Source organism: Erpetoichthys calabaricus, chromosome 9 (genome assembly GCF_900747795.2).
Source record: "Erpetoichthys calabaricus chromosome 9, fErpCal1.3, whole genome shotgun sequence".
Lineage (NCBI taxonomy): Eukaryota > Metazoa > Chordata > Cladistia > Polypteriformes > Polypteridae > Erpetoichthys > Erpetoichthys calabaricus.
The window spans coordinates 10,647,292-10,674,410 of record NC_041402.2 but is presented as its reverse complement, the minus strand read 5'-3'; the positions used below and the strand labels follow the sequence as shown (position 1 = coordinate 10,674,410).

At 39.9% G+C, this 27,119-nt stretch overlaps 1 protein-coding gene across 2 annotated transcripts in view; it reads right to left on the bottom strand.

The window, feature by feature from the left end:
- The window catches only part of LOC114657367 (nuclear receptor subfamily 6 group A member 1), a 550,707-nt gene that overhangs the window by 133,160 nt on the left and 390,428 nt on the right, over nt 1-27,119 (bottom strand). Inside the window, exon 1 of one of the 2 annotated variants that reach the window (XM_028809147.2) lies at nt 19,654-19,830. The exons of the other annotated variant lie outside the window; for it this stretch is intronic. Within the exon in view, the coding sequence (XP_028664980.1) occupies nt 19,654-19,669 (16 nt within the window). The 5' untranslated portion in view covers nt 19,670-19,830. Of the gene's footprint in view, nt 1-19,653; nt 19,831-27,119 lie in introns of those variants that run through there. 2 annotated transcript variants of the gene reach the window in all.

Sequence of the window (27,119 nt, the reverse complement as noted above, 5' to 3'; positions counted from 1 at the left end):
GAGCCGGTCAACAGGTTCAGACACAGGTGAATGCCGAGGAAAGGTGCTGATGGTAAACACAGGCTAAGACTGCAAATATTTTAAAATTATTCTCTTATCTGTCGTCGACAGGAAGAGTGGACAATCCTCTTTAATAAAACCCGTGTGCGTGTGTCTCTTCTGGTGAAGTGCGCATGCGCGGGGCACGGTGCGATGCTTCAAAGGCCGCCTGACGCGTCACACAAGACAGAGAGGGCGGGACCTATAAAAAAAATCGCGTGGACGAGCCAATCGGATTTCGGTAAATGAGGTAAGACCTAAAACATAACGCACAAAAAATCCAATCGGGTACTGAGACGCGGAGACCAGGATTAGTGGGATAAGAGGTGGGTTTAGTGTTTGTTGTTGTGCAAGTGTTCACTCTGAGGATGTCAGATTTGCGATTAAGAAACTTGGCCTGGTAAAGTGTAAAGTGTCAGTCGTTGAAGGGGATTTCCTAAATATACGAATTTTCATGATATTACAATAGGATGACTTTTAAAAGTAGATTTATTTTCGCGCACATAAAATCTGTTGCTGGGGAGACGCCACACATACAATAATCAGCGGCACGCCAGCACAGATTAAAATACTTGCTGGGGAACTGCACAGTACTTGCTGGAGAGACGTATTACTGCGAGAGAAAAAATGATGTTAATTTGGTGCAGGCCCAAAGCATGTGACCCAGTGAGGCTGGAGCTTGATTTGCAGTGTTCGCAGGTTGGATCTTGCCCTGGAAACATTTTGGACAATTCAATGATGATGTTTCACTCTTTTTCTTTGTACAGTTTAATGACCTTTGGTGTGTTTTGCCAGTGAAGAACTCCAAAGGATCACTTGTGCATGTAAACACACATTTTTAAAGAAACCGCTCCTAACTAACTTCTTTAGAATTAATTTTGATTGATTTGCTCTTGAAGATGCAGACCCCTTAATTGTTTCTTTATCCTTAATTAGCAGCCAAACAATAATGAGATACAAAATGAGCCAAAACAACTGGTGTCCATCATACGATATATGAAAATAAAGAAAGATGAAGGTCTCAGGAATTCTGATCTGCTCAGGTCCACAAAACATTTTACCAGAGCTTTTAGAAAAGGGAAAATAGACAATTTCAGAAATGTCTGCTAATGCACCACGAGAGCAGCAACAAGCCATGGAATTAAAGAACGAGTTTAATTAACAACAAGAATTGGGACCTCATTAAGCAGCTGGTTAGAATGAAATTGGTTGGAATTGGAGGCCCTGACTTAGTTGGTCTTCTGTTGGCTCACTCACTTCACATTTCATTTCTGTTTGGCTGCCATTTAAGGAAAGAAATGAAGCAATTCTGGGGAACAAGTCGTAAAAAGAAAAAAAAAGTCAATTGAAATTAATTCAAAAGAAGTTAATTAGCAGCAAAAATTGGTCACAAATTAGGTGAGAATGAAAACCTGCACTGCGGTGGGTTGGCACCCTGCCCGGGATTGGTTCCTGCCTTGTGCCCTGTGTTAGCTGGGATTGGCTCCAGCAGACCCCCGTGACCCTGTGTTCGGATTCAGCGGGTTGGACAATGGATGGATGAAAACCTGCAGCCACTGAGCCCCTCCAGGACCGGAGTTGTGGACCTCTGGTATAATGTGATCGCCCCAACATTTACCTCTGGAAATGTATTTTGCAGACATTTCTACCTATGGTTGTCGGCTTACAGAGAGCAATGGACATGCACAGACTACACCAGGGGTGTCAAACTCCAGTGGCTGAAGGTTTTCATTCTAACCATCTTCTTAATTAGTGATCTGTTTTTGCAGCTAATTAACTTCTTTTGCCTTAAGTTTAATTGACCTCTGAATTATTTTGTTCCTTAAGCAGTGAAGCAATAATGAGACACAAAACAATCCGCTACATGACCATCTCACTTGTGCCCATCACACAATATGTGAAAATAAAGAAAGGTGATGGTCTCGGTAAGGTTGATCTCTCAGGTCACCAAAACATTTTGACGGTGTTCTTAAAAAAAACAGAAAATCAACAGTTTTGGAAATGTCTGCTATAGCAGAATGAGAGCAGCAACAAGTCATGGAATTAAATAACGGGTTTAATTAACAGCAAGAATTGTCTCCTCATTAAGAAACTGGTTGGAATCTGAAGCCCCGATTTAGCTGGTCATCTGTTGGCTCATCTCACGTCTCATTTCAGTTTGGTTGTCATTTCATGAAGAAAAAAAATCAATCGAGAGGACTGAATCCTTAAAAACAGGGCTATTAAAATGAAGGGAAAAGAAATTAATTAGCAGTGAAAACTGGTCACTGATTAGGAAAAGGGTCAGAATGAAAACCTGCAGCCACTGCGGCCCTCCAGGCCTGGAGTTTGACATCCCTGGACTACACGACCCTTAACTGTAACCTGGTCATAGATTTACATGGCCACAAAATTAAATTATTTATGGAGAAATCGACTTCTGTTAATCAGGCTTCTCAGAGGCCAATCACCCGATTTTTCTAACCGGAATAAAGGTATACATGGCAATTTAGAAATCAGGTTTCTTTATATATATATATATATATTTTTTCCTTTTTATTTATTTTTGCCCTATTAAAAAGCCCTAAGTAATTATCCTTTGGCTAAGCTCTCCTTCTCAAGGGTGGAGTTTGATTTGTCTTCAGTTCTTTTTTGTATTAATTGATCTATTTGTATGGAATAATTACAATAAAATTAATAAATAAAATTTAAAAAAAAACAAGAAAAAAAAAGAAATCAGGTTTTTTTGATCGTTAGCCTGGCTCAGCCGTCATCATAACATAACAAGTAAGAAATGACATGGCAGACAAAAGACACACAATGAATTTTCTTTGTTCCGGATGGCCATTGGGACAGCAGTGTTAAATCAAACACTGGTGCCAGGACACTGTTGTGTGAAGATGGCAATCCATTCACAAATCCTCAACCTCATCTTGAACTCTAAAGGTTTTTATTGCTGCGACACATACCACCACCACCACCTCCTCCCCCCCCCCCCCCCCCCATCATCCCCCACCACCATCACCTCATGTCACATTAAAGGAGACATTGTTTCACAAAGGTCAAAGTTGGTTTCATTCCAGATTTTTATGCAAAATGTAACTGGAGCTTTGTAAAATGTTCTCCACCCCCACTTGACTTTTCCTGGTAGGATCAACTTTGAAATTTCAGGAGAGAAAGAAAGTCCACTTTAGGCAGGTGTCACATTCTAGAATACGGGCACATTTTAAAAAAGAAGAAAAAAAGAAAAGCAAGTTTTTTTTTGAGATCCCATTGTGACCATAAGATAAAGGGGGGGGGAGTTAAATATCAATCACTCCTTAGATGTCAAATATTTGTCACTGGGATCATTTTAGGAATTCTCACTGTATGGCATCCCTTTCTCAGCCTTGGCTTCAGCTGACTGTTCTTTATTTCAAATGCATTTTAAACATTTTCTTGTTCTTCACATTTTTTTTAGTTGGCTTTACATAGACTTCTTTCACTTTGTAAAAAAATAAAATATGTATTATTTGTCGGTTTCAGGTTAAAACTAATAGCCTGCTGACAAAATACAACACATTTTCACTTTAATTACAAATACACTATTTTTGAATAGGGCCTTATCTTCTCAGTTCAATTTAATTGACACACACACACAATATGAATCTGACACAAAAACTATGAAGAGACCAACTGAGCCACTCAAGCTCAACAAGAACTTTTACTCAAGTGACTGTTTAAGGTTTAATGATAGATAGGTAAACGTTAACATTTAACATATACAAAGTTATTGTCTTTTTTTCACCTGCATTATTATCATTCTTTAATTTAATATTTATTGTATCAGTATGCTGCTGCTGGAAAATGTGAATTTCCCATTGGGATTAATAAAGTATCTATCTATCTGATAGATAGATAGATAGATAGATAGATAGATAGATAGATAGATAGATAGATAGATAGATAGATAGATAGATAGATAGATAGATAGATAGATAGATAGATAGATAGATAGCATAGTTGGCAGGATTAGACAAACAGATTGTGAAAGGCATTATAGATAGATAGATAGATAGATAGATAGATAGATAGATAGATAGATAGATAGATGTGAAAGGCAATATATAGTAGATAGATATGAAAGGCACTATATAGTATATAGACAGATAGATGTGAAAGGCATTATATAATACATAAATAGATAGCGTAGTTGGCAGGATTAGATAGATAGATAGCGTAGTTGGCAGGATTAGATAGATAGATAGATAGATAGATAGATAGATAGATAGATAGATAGATAGATAGATAGATGTGAAAGGCACTATATAGTAGATAGACAGATAGATGTGAAAGGCATTATATAATAGATAAATAGATAGATGTGAAAGGCAGTATATAATAGATAGATAGATGTGAAAGGCACTATATAATAAATAGATAGCTAGATGTGAAAGGTATTATAGATAGATAGGTATAAATGGTTCTTTGTCAAGCAATGGATGTAAGAGGAATCACACAGCCCAGTAAAGCGCCATTTTACAGCCAGTATTTTTTAAGAGTGAATGTTTAGTTGTGATTCATTAATGTCACTACACTCAAACCAGGAGACTGGTCATGTCTATCATGTTACAAAAAGTAAGAGTTTCCTTCAAAGTGGCAGGTCCCAGTGGGACAATTCATGAAAAGCAATACACACAAATTCACTGAGCTGTGAGGGACCTCTGACCTTACTTCAATATAAGAAAATAATATATATATGGGAAAGGCGCTATATAAATTAAATACATTTTTATTATTATTAGTCAATAGACAAAATTACTCAGAAAAAACATTTGTCTGGTTAAATTGTACTTGGAGGTAAGCAATATAGTCTTGGTTGGCAGGGTGGCACAGTGGTTGCACTGCTGCCTCGCAGTAAAGACACCAAGGTTCAAGTCCCGGGCCCACCTTGCGTGAACTTTGCATTTTCTCCCTGTGTCTGCTTGGGCTTTCTCCCAAAGTCCAAAGACATGCAGGTTAGGTGAATGATGACGCTATATTGGCCCTGGTGTGCGTGTGTGTTTGCCCTGCGATGAACGGCCTTGTGCCCTGTACTAGCTGGGATAGGCTCCAGCCCCCCCAACTCCACTAATGACTCTGGTCAGGATCAAGCGGGTTAGGAAATGACATGACAATACAAACTTAAAAAGGTGATTTCACATTTTGAGAGTTCTAAAGTGTGATATTAGAAAATCAACAGCAACGTCGTGTTTCTCCAAAAATGTTGACCAGAACAAAGGCTTATTCTTGCCACCTAATAAAAAAGCATTATTTTGCAAAAGTTTTACACTGTTTCACAAAAGAATTGCGCTATTTCACAATAATTATTGTGTTACTTTGCAAAGGCTTTGCCTGCTGGGGTCTGTAATAACATTGTGCAAGCTCATGCTCCAGCAGTCTAGTGATAGATATTGAGGAAGAGAATAAGCACATGAGTAGCATGCAGTCAAGCAGCAAAACCTGAACAAACGTTACAGGCGTTTACTGAACGTTTAGTCCTTCATGGGCTGAGGGGTATGTTTAGAGTCACCGGGTACCAGTGGTTATCAGAGCAGCACTGCGGGCAAGGCAAGAAGTAACCGTGGTGGACGGTACGCCAGTCCTTTGCAGGGCACAGCCAATCAGGAAAGTGTGCGCTACGTGCAATCCAGTAAGAGAAACCTATAAAAGTGTGGGTTTAATTTTAATCCAGTTATTTGCAGGTATTTTGAGTACTAGGGTGTTGTACCGTGTTAGCCATTATGAATGTAGAGAAAAGCAAAGCAAAATGACACCTTTTATTGGCTAACTAAAAAGATTACAATATGCAAGCTTTCGAGGCAATGACATCTTGCCTGAAGAAGGGGCCTGAGTTGCCTCAAAAGCTTGCATATTGTAATCTTTTTAGTTAGCCAATAAAAGGTGTCATTTTGCTTGGCTTTTCTCTACAGATATTTTGAAACAGCGTGATCTGGTGGTGGGGTGGCCAGTGTTCTTACCTCATATCTTCGGGAGCTTGGGTGGCAGATGGAAAAAAGGGATGTTATTTACCTCAAAGCACATGAAGGACTACTGGCACCCTGTCCAGAGTTTGTCCCTGCCTTGTGCCCTATGCTAGCTGGGATAGGCTTCAGTCTAAAACCTTCAGCACAGACCCTGGTCTGGATTAAGCGGGTCAGAAGATGGCATAACATGACACATGAAGGACTAAGCTTATTTTCTTAATTAAGAAGTATTACTGACATACATATTAGTTAAGCACACTCACTGACACTCATGCAAACACTGTGCAAGGTAAGAATGAAGCTCTGGGCTATCACTTGGTCTACCTGAACCTAAGCAGGTTTGGGCCTGGTCAGTACTTGGATAGAAGACCAGCCAGGAGAAGCTTGCACTGCTGATGGATGAGGTGTTGGTGAAGCCAGCAGGGGGCGCTTACCCTGAGGTATGCGTGTGAATCCCAGTGCCCCGGTGCTGTAAACATGGCGCAGTCCTTCAGATGAGACATAAAACTGAGGTCCTGACTCTCTGTGGTCATAAAAGATCCTTTGTAAAGAGCAGGGTGTTTGCCTTTGTCCTTACCCACCATTTGCCTAGTCATTCTGGCCCCCTTATCACCTCCTGTCTCTAATTGGCTCTCTCACTCTGTCACCATTTCACCACCTAACCACTAATGTGCAGTGAGTGTATTGGTGCAAAATGGCTGCTGTTGCATTATCCAGATGGGTGCTACACTTGAAGTGGCTCCTCACTCACTGAAATAAATGCATTGAGTAGTGAGGACCCCGCTATATAAATGTAAAGAATTATTATGAAACTTTAACCTGTGTAAAACTAAATGTACACCTATAAAGTTTGTTCAGTTCTTATTTTAGTGCAAGCTACGTGTGTGCTTAAACCTCTCAGCAATAAAAGTCATGAGGTGACAAAAACACATGCATGATAATAATGACAGCAGCAGGTAATATAATGCAATAAAAATACCAAAGCTGGAAAAAAATGTCACCAGGTTAACCCTGAAAAGTCCCTTAGTACATAAACACTGAAATTTTTTGGATCTGTACTACCGATAAGAAGGGGAGGCATGAATTCACATTTGAACTGGTCACAATTTATTCTGTAAACCTGATGATTCTATAAAAACGTAAAACTTGGGTTTACCAATGTGGTTGTTAGGAAGTTCAAGACATTACATAAAGAACAAAAAAAACACACCATGAAAATCATTTACATGTTGTCACGTACGTACGCTTGGGAGAGAGCCAGAGAGACCAATCAAAGGTAATTAAACGCCAGGACAGGGGACGGCGGGGTACACTAATCTCTCCTCAGAAATTCCTGCAGATCAAATACGAGTCCGGCCCTGAAGACGTCACTTTCTGTTTCTGGCCCCAAGAACTCACTTCCGGTTCCGGCCCCCCAGACAACATCACTTCCGCTGACCAACTTTAAAAGCAAGACAACCTCCACATGTATTCAGTTCCGTTTTGTGCTCAAACCTGTTCACAACTTTACTTGTCTTTGCCCTTTTGCAGCCAGGTATTAAGTCTATGGGTGGCTGCCCCAAACCTTTTTCCTGTGTGTCACGGCTGATTATTTTCACAATGCATAAGCATTAAACATTTTAAAAAATTAATGCACGACTGTACTGTGCAGGTAGTGCGGTGTAGTGATTAAGGCTTTGAAATTGTGAGCCCAAATCCCACTGCTGACACCACTGTGTAACCACGAGCAAGTCACTTCACCTGCTTGTGTTCCAACTGGAAAAACAAAAAGAAATGGAGCCAATTGTACCTCAAATGTCATAAGTCGCCTTGGATAAAGGGGCCAGACAAATAGTAGGTGATAATAATTTAGTATTATGGAATATACAGATGCAGAATATTTTTAACACTAGTGATGAGCAAAAAGCAGGATTTGCAATGAAAGTCAGTGGTTGACTTTGTGAAACAATTCACAAAATAAATTGTGTTTCACTTCCAGTGAAATTTGTGCCATTCACGTGTGAAGAAAGGCATTTAGTTCCAGTATGGAAGCATTTTCATGCATTAGTTCTGGATACTCCTGCATATCATTTATCCATCCATCCATCCTCTTCCGCTTATCCGAGGGCGGGTCGCGGGGGCAGCAGCTTGAGCAGAGATACCCAGACTTCCCTCTCTCCGGCCACTTCTTGTAGCTCTTCCCGGGGAAATCCCGAGGCGTTCCCAGGCCAGCCGGGAGACGTAGTCCCTCCAGCGTGTCCTGGGTCTTCCCCGTGGAACACCTCACCAGGGAGGCATCCTAATCAGATGCCCGAGCCACCTCATCTGACTGCTCTCGATGCGGAGGAGCAGCGGCTCTACTCTGAGTCCCTCCCAGATGACTGAGCTTCTCACCCTATCTTTAAGGGAGAGCCCAGACACCCTGCGGAGGAAACTCATTTCAGCCGCTTGTATTCGCGATCTCGTTCTTTCGGTCACTACCCATAGTTCATGACCATAGGTGAGGGTAGGAACATAGATCGACTGGTAAATTGAGAGCTTCGCCTTATGGCTCAGCTCCGTTTTCACCACGACAGACCGATGAAGAGCCCGCATTACTGCGGATGCCGCACCGATCCGCCTGTCGATCTCACGCTCCATTCTTCCCTCACTCGTGAACAAGACCCCAAGATACTTGAACTCCTCCACATGAGGCAGGATCTCGCTACCAACCCTGAGAGGGCACTCCACCCTTTTCTGGCTAAGGACCATGGTCTCGGATTTGGAGGTGCTGATTCCCATCCCAGCCGCTTCACACTCGGCTGCGAAGCGATCCAGAGAGAGCTGAAGATCATGGCCCGATGAAGCAAACAGGACAACATCATCTGCAAAAAGCAGTGACCCCATCCTGAGTCCACCAAACCAGACCCCCTCAACACCCTGGCTGCGCCTAGAAATTCTGTCCATAAAAGTTATGAACAGAATCGGTGACAAAGGGCAGCCCTGTCAACTCTCACTGGAAATGGGTTCGACTTACTGCCGGCAATGCGGACCAAGCTCTGACACCGGTTGTACAGGGACCGAACAGCCCTTATCAGGGGGTCCGGTACCCCATACTCCCAGAGCACCCCCCACAGGATTCCCCGAGGGACACGGTCGAACGCCTTTTCCAAGTCCACAAAACACATGTAGACTGGTTGGGCGAACTCCCATGCACCCTCCAGGACCCTGATAAGGGTGTAGAGCTGATCCACTGGACCACTCCCGGTTTTATTAAAATGAAAATGTAGAGCGCATGTTAAGTTAGGTCCACTGCCAATTCTAAATTGGCTGTTTGAGTGTGCATGAGTGGACCTGTGCCATCTTGGGCTGTTTTATACTTTGTGCCCATGCTGATGGGACAGACTCTGGTCCTGTGTGACCATGACATGAGTTGGAACAAATAGCTTAAAGAAAGTATTATTATAATCATGATTATTATCTTTCCTTAAAGAGCTGCTCTATTCACTCATGAAGCAGAGTTCATCCTTTGAGCTTAGGGCTGCCATGAGGGTGTGATGGTTCACTTTATGTATTAAGTCCAAATTCCTAGTACAGATGTGTGTACCTGGCCAATGAAGTGAATTTGGATTCTAATTATGTTCCATGCTTTGACAATTTAGTCAATTTAATAAGACAACACTTTGCAAAGCACATAAAACTGAATACATCTGAAAGAATTTATTGGCTGAAATCCTGAAGATGGCATAGCACTGGATCATAGACATAACCTTAAGACTTTCATACTTCACTCAGCACACAGTCAGATCTTCGTGGACTGAACTTTCACCTCAGGGCGTACACAAAGCAGGAGATTTCACTTTGCTAAAGAGCGGACAGCTCATCTTTATGTGCAGCCTTGTGAATTAATCATACTCTGTTATGTTTGCATGGGAGGTCTGCAGTTACGAAACTGAACTCCTAATCCCAGGTGTGCCCTTATCCTTTGACTCCAATTCACAATGTTATCTGGACATCTTGATCTGAATCAGTAACACAATGAAGCCTCACTCTGCCTCTGTGTGTTCTGGCGACTGCATTGGTTACTTGAATGTTCCAAAAAAAAAAAAAACATCATTTTTGGCAAACCTATGATGACTGGAAATTACTATTTTTTGTTTAAAATATTTTTTTTTCCTTAGCTTTAATATTTTTTTTTAAACAATTTAAGATTCTAAATATAATATTAACTGGAATTAGATTACATGAAAGATACCACTGCACATTCACCAAAATGGAGGGCACATTAGGCGCTTGTATGTGAGGCCTTTTTACAGAGCTCATATTTAAGTGGCTACACTCGGATTTAGAATTCCCAAATGGCAGTCTGTTACCCCAGAATATCTTAAACGGACTGGTCCTGAATATGTTAAAAGTGTGCTGTGTGCTTTGGGCAAGACAAGGTTTCCAATGAAAAGTCCCCAGAGGCAGAAGTAGCTGAGGCGCATTTGGTGTGCTAATACCTATAGATAAAGACCAAACATTTACTTATCTACTGAACTCAGTAAACAAGAGCATAAAATGTACCCTTATTCAGTTAACAATGTTATCTAGGCATCTTGACCTTAGCTGGTAACAATATCTAACCCATCGGTTATTGATTCTCCTTAAAGATGCAGACTTATAAATTCTGTACAGCACATAACACTCTTTCATATTTTTTTTTGCATCTCTTATACAGACCAGTTTCTATTTGTTTCTTATTCCTTTCTATATAAAGAAATGGGATTTTTTTCAGTGCAATGCAGCCATTTTAATTTATTTTGTTGATCACTTTTCATGAATTGTGGAAAGTGTGAAAATTTAGTGCCCCAAGAAAGTTAGTATAATAATACATTTGACCAGGACAGTACTGTGTGTTTCTTTATGATGGTTCTCTAGATCTTTCCAGGAAACCAAAATGAACCACTTCTCTAAAACCAAATATTTCTGAATAAAAAGAATGATATTGCACTTTTACTATAATTAATTAATTGTAGGCCTGCAAATATATGAGAATAAATATACTTTGCATTTTGAAAGAGGCCTTTAGGAAGACGGGCTAATTTACTGTTATGTCTTCCTTTACATATAGACACATCATAAACCTGCCGAGACATTTGCACATACTGTATGTATATATGCCAGTGTTTATATTTATGTATAAATAAAAAAAAAACAAAAAAACATATGCACACTTTATAAATAAGGATATTTACATGTACAGCACTCTTTCTCTAGTGAACACCATCTTATGCCACTTTACAAATGCAGATATAACAAGTATACAATTGGTGCATAGGCAGGCTAAGCATACTGCTCTGGGTCACCCCTGGAGTTCTGGACTGAAGCTGCAGCCTTGTACATTCAATTCCAATTTCCTGGACCTCGAGCCTTATACTGTTACAACGTGTGTGTGTGTGTGTAGGCTACAAATAAGTATATACACACCTACTGAAAAACTACTACAAACAAGTAGATAGATAGATACATAGATAGATAGATAGATAGATAGATAGATAGATAGATAGATAGACATGCATGCTGCGGTGGGTTGGCGCCCTGCCCAGGATTGGTTCCTGCCTTGTGCCCTGTGTTGGCTGGGATTGGCTCCAGCAGACCCCGTGACCCTGTGTTCGGATTCAGCGGGTTGGAAAATGGATGGATGGATAGATAGATATGAAAGGCACTATATAAAAGATAGATAGATAGATAGATAGATAGATAGATAGATAGATAGATAGATAGATAGATAGATAGATAGATAGATAGATAGATAGATAGATAGATAACCACTCACACACAAGGGTAAGATCATAATTATCCACACTTTTATGTGGATGTTTAATTATTTTTGGGTTGCCTATACAGCTTTCCCTGTGCACAAATGGTTAACATGGTGTGTCTGTGGTCACAGTGGTCAAGTTCTGACCTTGATCTGTCAGTTTCTCCTGTTGCTTTTATGAGTATATATGGCTGCTCCACTCTCCATTTGCATCTAAGAAGAGCAGTGAGCATTGATCCACTTTTTATGGACTGAAGGTGTACTGGGGTTAAAATCCTTATCAATCTGCCAGAATCCTGGTTAATGTTATTGTCAGTAGTGAATGTGGATGGGTGTCCTGCTCCTCCTGTCTTATTATTACTTATTATTTGTCTAGTACCTTTAACCATGGTGATTTACAACATTGGAGAGATACAATTGGTTACATTTCTTTTGTTTCTCCAATTGGAGCACAGGCAGGTGAAGAGACTTGCTCAGAGTCACACAATGTCAGTAGTAGGACTTGAACCCACAACCTTCATCATGCTTAATGTCTCTGTAACACACAAGCATAGAGGACTTCCAATCAACAAATTGTTCAGTAGAAATGTGTAAAGAAACACTACTGGGGGCTCTTTAATACCTCCAACCAACATTCCTTTATAATGCTTCACTGTGACTGGGATGGCACTTTTTAATTTTTAGCCAGTCAGAAATTTTCTTTCTTTTCAGTAACATGGATGTTTATTTTTGAGGGGGCTGTTGCTATTAGATGGATTTACTTGTTGAGCTTCTATGAAAAGCTAAATTTCCCTCTTGGGACAAATAAAGTACTATATATATATAGCTATCTATTTAACAATGTATATATTTATATATCTCTATGCCCATGGGAACTTGTATGTAAAGCTATTTAAGTATATATAACAGTGGTTAAGGGTTTGGACTTTAGACTTCAGATCCTGCTACTGACACTGTGTGACCATGAGTAAGACCACTTCACCTGCCTGTGCTCCAAGTGGAAAAAAAAAATGGAACCAACTGTATCTCAAAGTCACTTTGGATAAAGGTGTCAGCTAAATCCTCAGTAATAGTATTGTGCTGCGGTGGGTTGGCACCCTGCCCAGGATTGGTTCCTGCCTTGTGCCCTGTGTTGGCTGGGATTGGCTCCAGCAGACCCCCGTGACCCTGTGTTCGGATTCAACGGGTTGGAAAATGGATGGATGGATAGTATTGTGGCGAGCGCCCTCGGGGGTAAACGTTAACATTATTCAAATTTACTGTCTGTTATACTTGCATTTTTATTACTCTTTAATTTAATATTGTTTTTTGTATCAGTATGGTGCTGCTGGAGTATGTGAATTTCCCCTTGGGATTAATAAAATATATATCTATCTATCTAATAATACATAGATATACAATATGTGCATAGTACAATTAAGTAAATATATATCTATATACATACATACATACAGTTACACATATATTCATTTTAAGTAATCTTCATCCTCTAACAGAAACTATTATCAATGTATATCAATCTATATATATATAAAATTTAAAGTGTCACAGTCATATATATGTGCAGTATATGCCAATATGTACAAAGGACTATTCATTATTAAATATCTATTTATACACACACACATTATATATATATATATATATATATATATATATATATATATATATATATACATATGGTTGAAATAGTTTACTGTCAAATAAATGCGAAGAGTACATGACACGTGTTTCGCCCTCATTCTGGGCTCATCAGGTGTACACACTCCACTGCACTCCCTCTCATATATATATATATATATATATATATATATATATATATATATATATAGTTAGTATGGTGATGTGCATTTTCATATAACTGAAATGAAGTGCCATCTATCTGTCTGTCTGTACAGGGGTGGGCAAAAGTAGGTTTACAGCTGTTCATATGGAAAAACACATGCAGGTTATGATTATTACAGTAGCTTTACTAACTCGTTAGCCTTAAGACAAATAATACAAATAAATAATACAACTATTAATAAATAAATAAATAAATAATTCAAGAACATATTGTGTTTCGCATACTCCCAGCTGCAAAAGTAGGTTTACTGCTGTTCATTTCAGAAAACACATGCAGGTTATGATTATTATAGTAGCTTTACTAACTCAATGGCTTTAAGAAGACGACAAATAATACAATACAATAATGAATGAATAAATACAAGAATACATTCGGTGTTCCACATACTCCCAACTGTAAACCTACTTTTGCCCACCCCTGTGTGTGTGTGTGTGTATATAAAATCTCATATATATATATATATATATATATATATATATATATATATATATATATATATATATATTATATATCAATCATCTATATATATGTGTGTCTATCTATATATCTATATCTATATCTATATCAATCTATATATATCTATATCTATCTATATACACACACACACACATATATATATATAAAATCATATATATATATATATATATATATATATATCAATCATCTATATATGTGTGTCTATCTATATATCTATATCTAATCTATATCAATCTATATCTATCTATATACACACACACACACATATATATATATAAAATCATATATATATATATATATATATATATATATATTATATATCAATCATCTATATGTGTGTGTCTATCTATATATCTATATCTATATCTAATCTATATCAATCTATATCTATCTATATATACACACACACACATATATATATATAAAATCATATATATATATATATATATTATATATCAATCATCTATATATGTGTGTCTATCTATATATCTATATCTAATCTATATCAATCTATATCTATCTATATACACACACACACACATATATATATATAAAAATTATTATATATCAATCATCTATATATATGTGTGTCTATCTATATATCTATATCTAATCTATATCAATCTATATCTATCTATATACACACACACACACATATATATATATATAAAATCATATTATATATATATTATATATCAATCATCTATATATATGTGTGTCTATCTATATATCTATATCTATATCTAATCTATATCAATCTATATATATCTATATCTATCTATATACACACACACACACACACACAGGGTGACTCAAAATGATGTTAACATTTGAATGGCGGAAACAATTTATTCACAAAACATACTTCATATGTGCAAGATGACTTACAGGAATGTCTCAGCCTGTTTGCCATCATGTTCAACGCATGTACCATATGTGGCACATAAATTGTCCACAAAAATGGTATGTAAGTATTTACATAGCAGTACCATTAGTACTGTTAACAACGTCATTTTGACTCACCCTATATATAGACACACACAGATACTGTATATACAAACGGTAGTACAATTCATTTAATATCTATTTATACATGTACATCTTCATTTTAAGATATCTTCATCCTGTAATTAAAGTCCACTTAAATGCACCCAAAAATGAGCACAAAGTCAAATAACGAGGAGTTAAAAGCCAAGTCTGCCACAACAACACAAACCAGAGTCCATGTTGCTGCAGGAATTAACCATGTGGATCCCTGGCTAAATTTAGCTCTGCATTTCCATGCAAAAGAAAAGAAAAGAAGAAAGGATAAAAAAAAAAAAAAGGCTCCGGGTGACCTCCACCAGTATTGATCACACAAGCTTCATCGCCCCTCCCCCACCTGCACCCCCCACTCAGCTCCTGGCTTTTCCACCCTTCCCCCAGTAAAAGGAGATTGCAAAAGCAATGGGACTTCCTGCCTGGTGAAAGAGCAGATTGTCCTGCCCACCCGGCCGCCCGCCTGCCTCACAGATTTGCTGAGTGCTGGTGAGCCTTCAATGGAATTAACCCTTCCTGAACTGGAACAAAGAGAAGGGGAGGGGTGACTAGGGAGGAGAGAGCAGCTGTGGCAATCCATGCAGCACACAAACGCTTCAGGTTAATGCCGACTCTGCTGAAGCTCGCAAATAAATAATTACAAGGTCTCAGCTCAACAAGTAGCTCCTACAGGGGTAAAAGAAGATCGGACTGACGTCCAGGACGGATAGCCCTCTCCTAATTAACCTTACAAAGCCTAGATGTGTAGGGACAGGACTTGTACGTAACAGAGAAGCATGGGGATATTGTATAAACTCCCAATATTTAATAGAAGTACAGAAGTTAACAAAAGGATTGTCTCAGATGCCGAACATTTTCTCTTTTTTCTGGAACGTCTTTATTCTAAACAAAGTTTCTTAAACTCCTTAATGTCATCTTTACAGAAAGCTAAGGAAATCCCATACAAATAAGCTTGCATTTCACATGGAGACACATCCATAGTTTTTACCACCAGTTCAAAGTTTAAAAAGAAAGCAAAAAAAAAACAAGATACAGCCATTGGAAGGAATACATTTTTTCAAGGCACAGACCAACTGTAATAATGTGGTGTAGTTTGGTCTATACTGCGACTAAGAATAACACGTGATAACCTCAGAGCACAGCATTACTTTGAGATGAAAAACTTGAGAGAGACTCCTTAACCAGACTAGCAAACATCAGCACCTCGCTGGCCTAGTGGTACACACGGCTGTGAATAAACACACAGAGCTACATCCAGGATTAATTACTCAATAACCTACGCATAAGCAGAATGTACAGCAAGTGCACTGTATGTTAAAAAAAAAAAAAAAAACAGCTTTACTTTGTTTTATTATTGTTATTTTTATTTTATACAATGATGGACCCATGTTGACCTGTATAGTCATTACTATGATGCATTTCAGACTTAACTTGACCTAAGATAGTGTAATCTGGAACTAAAATCATTTTGATATTTCAAGAAACATTTATTAGTACAATATATCATCTTACATCATATTCTGATGGTATCGTACATGAACTGACCTCATAAACCTCAATTGGACTAAGTGAGTTTGAGAATTTTCTGGTTTTGTATACAAAATTTAACGTGGAACATGGAAGATTAGAAACTGAAGTTGACTTTAGAGAGCGGATGTGAACATATGAATTAAACACTCAATCACACATCCATTGCCAAAAACTGCTTCATGTACATCGATCCACAACATCTCATTTTTTACATATGCGGGCACCTTTGTTATACAAGTCACACACACAAGTTTTTTGTTTTGCAAATGAACAATGTCATTCATTTTGTTCTAAGCTTGGGTTTATGACACTCAACAAAAAGTTTAAAGCTTAACAATCCATTTCTTCATAGAGACACAAACACTCATTCATTTGGACTAAATACTGTATGTATAAACTGCACATCTCCTGCCCTGTACTCATCTATCTTCTGATGCAGATGTACTACCTATCCTAAGTTTTCATATTAGTGGTGGAAACATGACAAAAATGCTAATAACTTAAAGCAAAATTCTCTACAAATATATTTGTACTAATATTTATATTAATGGCCACACAGCAAACACAACAGCCATGTAAGAAGTGAGTGCATACAGTGTACAGTTTATGTGCTGCATGCTGTAAACACACATAATGAAAAAGGTAGCAGAGGCCATGTGTTACGTTATGGATGGCAATAAAAGAAAACCTGAGACAAAACGTCAATGTGTATACAACAAAAATTTGATAAATATGAAATTAATGGCCACACAAGCAAGCACAACAGGCCTGTAAGAAGTCAGCGTAATACAGTGTCTTTTTATACAGGCTGGAAAATGAAAAGGTAGCAAGGGACATCTGTGATGTTATGTAAGTTAATAAAAGAAAATCTTTGCCAAAACATTGATATGTACAGCATACAAACATTAATTCTCTCTGTACACACACACATACTGTATATATATATATATAAAATAATGTATATACATATACACACACATATATATACACATATATTATACACACATACATATATATTATACACACATATACACACACACATTATATATATATATATATTATATATATACATATATATTATATATACACACACACACACACACACATATATATATATATATATATATATATACACACACACACATGTATGTACATTACATATTATATATCTATATCTATATCCATATAGATATATATATATATATAGTAATATTTTAATGGTCACACAGGCAAGCACAACAGGCCTATAAGAAGTGAGTGTATACAGTTTCAGTTTAAATACCGCATGTTGTAAACACACATAATGAAAAAGTAGAATGACATTTGTTATGTTAAAGATGGCAATAAAAGAGAAAAAATTGCCAAAACCTTGATGTTTATACACAAATAAATTGCATATGTAATTCATATGTTAACGGCCACACAGGCAAACACATTAGGCATGTAAAGTATGTGTATACAGCTTCAGTTTTTATATGCTGTAAACAGACATAATGAAAAGGTAGCAAATAACAGTCATTATGTTATAGATCTAAATAAAAGGAAAATCTTTGCCAAAACATCTCTGTGTATACAAAAATGAACTGCATATATATGTAATTCATATTTTAATGGCCACACAATGCAATCAAGAAGAGAGTACAATTTCAGTTTATATGCAGTATGTTGTAAAGGAATATATTGAACAAGGTAGAACGACATTTGTTACACTACAGATGACAACAAGAAAGAAAAATTTGCCAAAACATTGAAGTGTACAGAAAAATAAATTGCATATATGGCAAATACAACAAACATGTAAGAAAAGAGTGTATACAATATTAGCTTATATACATTGTAAACACAAATAATGAAAAGGTAGCAAACAACATTCATTATATTATGACTGCTAATAAAATATACATTTTTGCCAAAATGTCAAGGTGTATACAAAATTAACTTGTACTGATAGATAGTTATGAAAGGCACTATATGATAGATAGATAGATAGATAGATAGATAGATAGATAGATAGATAGATAGATAGATAGATAGATAGATATACAGTATATGAAATAAAGAAATAGCAAAAGCAAAGACTACAAGATGAAATGTGCAAACATTTGGTAGCTGAAGAGGACACTCTCCATTCATTTCAGAGATCCACTCGTCCTAACCCTTCACAGACAAGGCATGCAAAATAACTTTGCTCTGTTCACTCCTTTCCTTTTAAAATGACTGGCTTATCCTGTTTGTTTGACTAAAGGAGATGGTAAAATTAGGTTTTGAAAACAGCAAGTAACCAGTAAAAGCAGCCATTGCAAGTCAAATCAATTTCAGTGAACTTTAAACAATACTGTGTGTGGAGTGAGGCTGGGGGGTGTAAATTAGAACACAATGCAAGTTGATTAGCAGAAGGCAATGGGCTCCAACAGATCCTCCAGCAGGAGTTTTTAGACCATTCAGGATAGTCACATTCACCCTGTGTTCTGAAGCGCTCTCTGGCGGTAGTGTGTGATGGGTCAGGGCCGTGCCAACCCTAACCCAAACCAAACCAACCTGGCCCGGCCGGTCAAAGCAGAAACTGCAATTTTTTTGCTCAGTGTGCTTTAATGTTAATGACACTCCCCCGTGCAGCTGTGAAGCAGTGTTAACTCCCCCAAGGTAAACGTTGCCTTATCTGGAGCTACTCTGACCTTGATGCTATCTTAACAAAATATCAGGCACATCAACATCTTGCCCAAGATGGGAAAGTGGGCTTACAAAACCAATGGCAACAGCAGAATACTGAACCAGAAAAGCTCACGTAGAACACAACAAAATAAATCGCCTCTCCCTTTTCTCAGTTCATTTTTCCTCCAACCTCCAAGGTATTTTATGTTTTCTTCCCAGAGACAGACAAACACACATCAAGCAACCCCCCCGTCCCAAACCCATCTCCATCTCCAATCATGCTCTCAAGAGGCAAAAAAAAAGAGAGAATAAAAAAGGTGCTTTACCTTCCCATGTATCCATTTCATGCTTCACCCAGTTTGCCAGTAACTTGCCTAGCAGCCATTAAAACATGCATCTGCTAAACAAAGCATCAACAACAACAAAAAAGAAAAAGAAAGGAGAAAACAACAACAAAAAAAAAAAGCAGCCAGCACAAATATAGCAGTAAGCTCCTGCCAATTCCTCCTCTGACCGGGGCCAGCTTCACTCTGAGCTGTGTTAGGGACTCGACTCACAGGTCAGCTTACAAGCAGGTCATGTGACTGCAAAGTTCAAGCCCTAAGGTCACAACTTTGCTTGGGGTCCGCTGATGACTGACCAAGGGTTATCTAAGTGGAACTGATAGCCCTATTTTCTTGTGTTAACAATGCTATCCCCACCCAAATTGACCCTGCACTTTAAATAATAACTTGTAGCAGGACACTGGAAAAAAATAAATAAATAAATAAAAACAGTACAAATCAAAAGAAGTGGGATTAAAACACATACACACACATACTATTGTCAGAACTTTACAAAGTTTACAATCAAACACTTTTGAGCTTTTAGTCCCACATGAAAGGCTACTAAAATGCATACCCCCCCCCCCCCCCCCTTTTGAAGAGCACAACTCTCTAGTGATGGTGGGATGAGGCCCACTACAGTCCTACCTTGTAATGAATTATTTTACTTAACTGAGTGGGAAATAAGCAAAAACAATAAAATAAAATAAAATAAAATTCTGTCCTATGCCAAACTGTGCCCACCACCCTGACTGCCCCTCATTTTCATTTGTATTAGGGGAGCTCAGGACAACCTAAACATCTGAGACTTTTTGAATTAGAGTGACATGTTAGTGTGTCATCCAATAACAAAAATTAAGAAACAAACTACACAACACAAGTCTTCCAGGTGCTTTTGACAGAGTTTCCTTCCATGAAGCTGGTCTCTCTTTTTAATCCAGGCAGAAACCAGAAGCCTTTAAATCTTTTAACTATTTTTTTTTGGGTTGGTTTTTATGTTTAAAGAAATCACAACCTTATCAGTATGCAATTTCAACAATTTCAAATGTGGCAGGCAAGTCAAATCGGATCCTTATGTTAATGAACTGTGATGTCACAGATAAGAGGCTTTCACATTCAAATGCAACAACTTGCAATAAAGGACAAAAAAAAAGGGGGTGGGGAGACACAGAGAGAGAGAGAGAGAGAAGTCCATTTAGGAGATTTTAGAGATTGTTTGAGGCTTAACAATGGAGGAGTGGGTGGAGATTCTTTACAAATTTTGATTCTTCCTACCACTGTAGAATCTGTAAACAGTAAACAGTCTCCTCACAGAAGTCCTAAATGTGGCACCTCTTCATGCATTCCACTCCAGCAGGACCCTCATTAATAGGAGTGAGTGATTGATCATGGCCTGGGACCTTGATTGGAGCAGGGCAAATATTTGCTAGGGCCTTTGCAGTCACCCTCAATGTCTCCTCTCCGGCTCAGCCCACAGCTGCTGCACCCTTACTGGAAGTCAGCTGACAAAAACGTCATTCAGTTAATGCAAGTGACGTCTCCTTATGTGTGTCTGTAACATGTTCAATCAGACAGATGACTTTTAAGAAATTCAAACCGTTAAAGCTGCTGCTGCTTCTTCACACGTTAGAGCAGGGAACAGTTTAAAAATGCAAAAAATAAATTTTAATCAACAATATTGTGTATTCTGCGGTGGGTTGGCACCCTGCCCAGTATTGGTTCCTGCCTTGTGCCCTGTGTTGGCTGGGATTGGCTCCAGCAGACCCCCATGACCCTGCGTTCGGATTCAGCGGGTTGGAAAATGGATGGATGGATGGATGTTGTGTATTACAATATCTTCAAGCAATTATCTGATCTCCCTGTGGGTTTTCTCCAGGTGCACCAGTTTCCTCCCACAGTCCAAAGACATGCAGGTTAGGTGCACTGGCGATGCTAAATTGGCCCTAGTGTGTACTTGGTGTGTTTGTGTGTGTCCTTCAGTGGGTTGGCACCCTGCCCGGGATTGGTTCCTGCCTTGTGCCCTGTGTTGGCTGGGATTGGCTCCAGCAGACCCCCATGACCCTGTGTTCGGATTCAGCGGGTTGGAAAATGGATGGATGGATGTTGTGTATTACAATATCTTCAAGCAATTATCTGATACTATAAACACACAGACACACACCTAACCATGTTTGTAGATTGCATGATTGTGAGAGTCAATATACAGAAGTATACCGGTGTGAGTTAATGTGTAGAGCATTCATTCAGTTCAGTTTAACAGAGAGTTGAATTTGATTTTCCTATCATCCACAGCTTCTCTCCCTACGATAACTAAGTCATGACTGTATATTTGTGTGTATATATGTTATATATGTAAATATAAATTCTATATATTTACATATATATATATGTAAATATATATATTTATATATATACACATATACATATATATAGGCGGCACGGTGGTGCAGTGGTAGCGCTGCCGCCTCGCAGTAAGGAGACCTGGGTTCACTTCCCGGGTCCTCCCTGTGTGGAGTTTGCATGTTCTCCCCGTGTCTGCGTGGGTTTCCTCCCACAGTCCAAAGACATGCAGGTTAGGTGCATTGGCGATTCTAAATTGTCCCTAGTGTGTGCTGGGTGTGTTTGTGTGTGTCCTGCAGTGGGCTGGCACCCTGCCCGGGATTGGTTCCTGCCTTGTACCCTGTGTTGGCTGGGATTGGCTCCAGCAGACCCCCGTGACCCTGTGTTCGGATTCAGCAGGTTGGAAAATGGATGGATGGATATATATATATATATTCAGTGGAACCTCGGTTTGCGAGTAACTTGGTTTACAAGTGTTTTTGCAAGACAAGTTAAAATTTTTAATAAATTTTGACTAAAATTAAAACGAGTGAGGTCTTGCAATACGAGTAGTATGTATATGCTTTTTCGCAGTGATCACAACTGAGCTTATCGTTTTTCTCTCACTCTCACTGCAGGATTGTGGGTAATCATCTCCCATGCTCGGTTTCAGTCGGCGTGCCTCACTCATATAGTCAACATCCGTACGAGCGTATACTGTTTACTACAGCATTGTGACTGTGTGTGTGTGCTTTGATGAGTCCATGTCTTGTACCCCAAAACACGAAGCTGAGTCTCAGTACTTTAGCGACACCAGCTTTATTCAGCTTGAAACAGCAACAGCGCTGTTATTTATTGTAGCATGATCTGCCACTCTCCTATACACAGACACAGCAGTCAAGCAGGGCCGTGCCCAGGTTAGTGGCCAAGTAATACTGTGCTCTGCTCATTTATAATGTTCCTTGTATCACTCATTGACAGAAAGCGCTTATAGTATGTCTGCGATCTTTTCGGATTCGCTTTTACGGTGAACTGCTACAGCGCTGGGAGACTGCGATTGCTTTGGGACGTTCTTCCGCGTGTCGTCCCGTTGGGTGCAATCCCACAAGAGTTTAGAAACTCACCCACACCAGCCATGATTCTTTTCAAAGGTAAAGTGCAGGGTAATTTGTTTTATGTATTTTTACTTTATATTTTGTATTAATCATTTTTATATGAATAGTTTTGGGTTGTGGGACGAATTATCTGAGTTTCCATTATTTCTTATGGGGAAATTCACTTTGATATATATGAGTGCTTTGGACTGCGAGCACATTTCCGGAATGAATTATGCTCACAAACTGAGGTTCCATTGTATATATACGAGGGTTGTCTGGGTTCCGCGCGGAATTTTATCGTTTGTCGAGTGTCAGCCTGTTGAAACCTGTTCTGCTGTGTAGAGGGATTATTCAAGTGGTTGCATGTTTTTGTTCAGATGTTTTGCTCCCTCTCTTCCTTCAGAATGAACATGAGAAGCAAACGAACAGAGAGTGCGCAGCCGGCGCTAGCGGCGAAGCTCCCGACTCCGTGCATGCGTGACTTTCGAGTGATGATTTTTTACGACTTTTCTGATGGTTTAATCCGCTCGGTGGAACGCACCATGTTTGCCATCTTTTTCAACATCGATGGCATTGTTGCGTCAATTCCGCTGATGGAGAGGAAAACTGTGACCTCTGAGTGGTACACCACTCAGTGCCTGCCTGACGTTTTTTCTGTGATGGCTAGAGGCCGGTCCAAGAACTTGTGAAGGCACTTTTTGCATCATGGCAATGCGCCAGCCCACACGGCTAATGCGACGAAGCATTTCATTGAAGACAGTGGTGTCAACGTTTTGAACCCGCCACCCTACTCGCCTGATCTTGCACCATGTGACTTTTGGCTCTTCCCGAAGGTGACAGAACCCCTGCGAGGCCCCAACTTCGAAACTCGAGAGGAACTGATTGCAGCTGTCAAAGAACAGCTGGACAACCTCCCAAAGACAGCCTTTCGCGAGTGTTTTGCGGCGTGGGTCAGAAGAGCCCAAAAGTGCATTGATGTTGGCAGTGAATACTTGGAAAAAGTTTAAAAAGGATCGAAGTACATGAGAAAAATAGAAAAAAAAATCCTTGGCTACTTATTTCGAATGATTCCGCGCGGAACCCAGACAACCCTCGTATATAGCTGCAAATATGCAAACCGTATCACAGACCTTCTCTTCCATATTTATATATATGAATATAAACTGTTTATACACACACACACACACACGCATATACTGTCATGATTCAGTTAACAAAGCTCTAACAAAGTCACGCTTTAACGACTGAGCTTCCACTGTGATACAACAACTGAAACTGAGTAGCGCTGAAACGGTGCCACAATCGGTCATATTACAGTATTACTGCCCTCCCCCAATAATATACGTCAATACGCTTAACGAGAAATCGACCAATGATGTACTGGTTGGAACCATATGCAGGACATAACTGTATATACAGGGTGAGGCAAAAAGAAGTACCGCATTTCAAACGCTTATTCTACAAAAACGCTACAAGATAAAATAAATCTCATTACGACACAACAAAGGGTAAACAAAATAAAAAGACATTTTTTTCCACTAAGTTTTAAAAATGGTGGCCATCATTGGCGATACACTGTTTGAGATCATTGGACTCCGCCAGGGCTGCCCTTTGTCACCGATTCTGTTCATAACTTTTATGGACAGAATTTCTAGGCGCAGCCAGGGCGTTGAGGGGGTCTGGCTTGGTGGACTCAGGATTGGGTCACTGTTTTTTTGCAGATGATGTTGTCCTGTTTGCTTCATCAGGCCGTGATCTTCAGCTCTCTCTGGATCGGTTCGCAGCTGAGTGTGAAGTGGCTGGGATGGAAATCAGCACCTCCAAATCTGAGACCATGGTCCTCAGCCAGAAAACGGTGGAGTGCCCTCTCAGGGTTGGGAGCGAGATCCTGCCCCAAGAGGAGGAGTTCAAGTATCTCGGGGTCTTGTTCACAAATGAGGGAAGAATGGAGCGTGAGATCGACAGGCGGATCGGTGCGGCGTCCACAGTGATGTAGGCTTTCATCGGTCTGTCGTGGTGAAAAAGGAGCTGAGCCGCAAGGCAAAGCTCTCAATTTACCAGTTGATCTACGCTCCTACCCTCACATATGGTCATAAGCTGTGGGTAGTGACCGAAAGAACCAGATCGCGAATACAAGCGGCTGAAATGAGTTTCCTCTCATGTCTGGGCTTTCCCTTAAAGATGGGGTGAGAAGCTCAGTCATCTGGGAGGGGCTCAGAGGAGAGCCGCTGTTCCTCTTCATCGAGAGGAATCAGATGAGGTGGCTCGGGCATCTGATCAGGACACCTCCCTGGTGAGGTGTTCCAGGTACGTCTAACTGGGAGGAGGCCCTGGGGAAGACCCTGGACACGCTGGAGGGCTTATGTCTCTCGGCTGGCCTGGGAACGCCTTGGTATTCCCCTGGAAGAGCTGGAAGAAGTGGCTGGAGAGAGAGAAGTCTGGGCATCTCTGCTCAAGCTGCTGCCCCTGCGACCCGATCTCGGAAGAGGATGGATGGATGGAAATACCCATATTACTAACCGAAGGTTGTAAATCGGATGGGCGCAGGGCTCACCGGATGTACGGAAACCCGAAAGGTCAATGCTGTGACAACGCGCTTGCGAAAGGAGTCACGGCTCAAACCAAAGGTCCATGCTGTGACAACGCGCTTATGAAAGGAGTCACGGCTCAAACCAACTGTGACAACGCGCGCGCCTACAACACGCTTGCGAAAGGAGTCGCGGCTCAAACCAAAGAAAACACAGAAACGAGACTACGATCTGTGAACTACAACCTGAGGTAAAGCGTGCACGTCATGTTGTACGGCCGCCCGGACGCGACCGCCCACACCACCGCATATACCCACCATGATATGTCTTCACGCAGCGGCTTCCCACCGAGGCACATATTGCGCTGTGGTGCTCGGCCCCCCAGTCAGACGCAGCGGATTCCCAGAGTCAGTAGGTGGCCCCCAAACAACACAACCTGTTCAAGTGGTCAGTGTTAGCGAAGGCAACAGACTCACGTCTCCACAAAACGAAACCGCTTTAGTACAGATATGCTTATTGGATTAAATGACATTTCCCCAGACGCACCCATCCTCCATGATATGTCATCCATCCACATATCGGACGGAACAGAAACTGATTGCCATTCTAGGATTTCCGATTCGCTAGCGAATCGCGGGCTTACTTGTATATATATAGTCACACGCATGTATATGGGAGGCAACTTAAAGGCTCTGGTGATGGTAGTTACTTGTGCTTTCACTCTTCCTCCCTCTGCAGAACAGAAGTCTGATGGCCATTCCACCACTGACATGACTTCTGTTGCCTGCCCTCCTGGACCCGCTCCTTCCAGCCTAGAAGGCACATAACTGGAAGGCTGGACATTTTGAATTGGTTCTAGTTTTTATCTCTCATCTAAAAAGATGTATCCTCAACTTGTTGTGTGTATTTTGTGCTACTTTTGTAATTATATGGGGTCACTGGGGTGGTGGCCCAACTCTCTGACTACTCTGTCCTCTGTATATGTGAATGAGCTTTGGAAGTATGTAATGGCACTCCAAGGAAGGGGGGGGGGGGGGGGTCTGGGGGGGGGCGTGTGCTGCCACTTACTATATAGTCGTCTTTGTCCCCTGCACAATGCTGAGAAGATGCCACAACCTTGATGTTCATACTGACCCTGCCCCTTCCTGTCCAAGTCCTATAAAGCGTAGGCATCTCCCAAAGGTGGCTTCTCATTTCAAACCAAGCAAACCGCTGGGCGGAGCTCCTGCAAAATTAGACTTCCTCAAGAACAGCCATGGAATACGCTAAGCCACGAGAGCTTCTCTTTTTGCTGTTTATTTTTTTCTCTTGACTGGCCATTGAGTACTTGTTTTGTTTGGACCGGTGACAGATTAAAAGGGCAACCCAGTTGGAATCCCAACATTTTGTCTATGGACTCTCTCCTTCCCTTACTTGATAACTCTATACATACATACATTATATATATATGAACACATTATATATTTGTATATGTACTGTTACGCATGAGCGCATGGGGAGCAGCTTAAAGACCTGACGCATGACA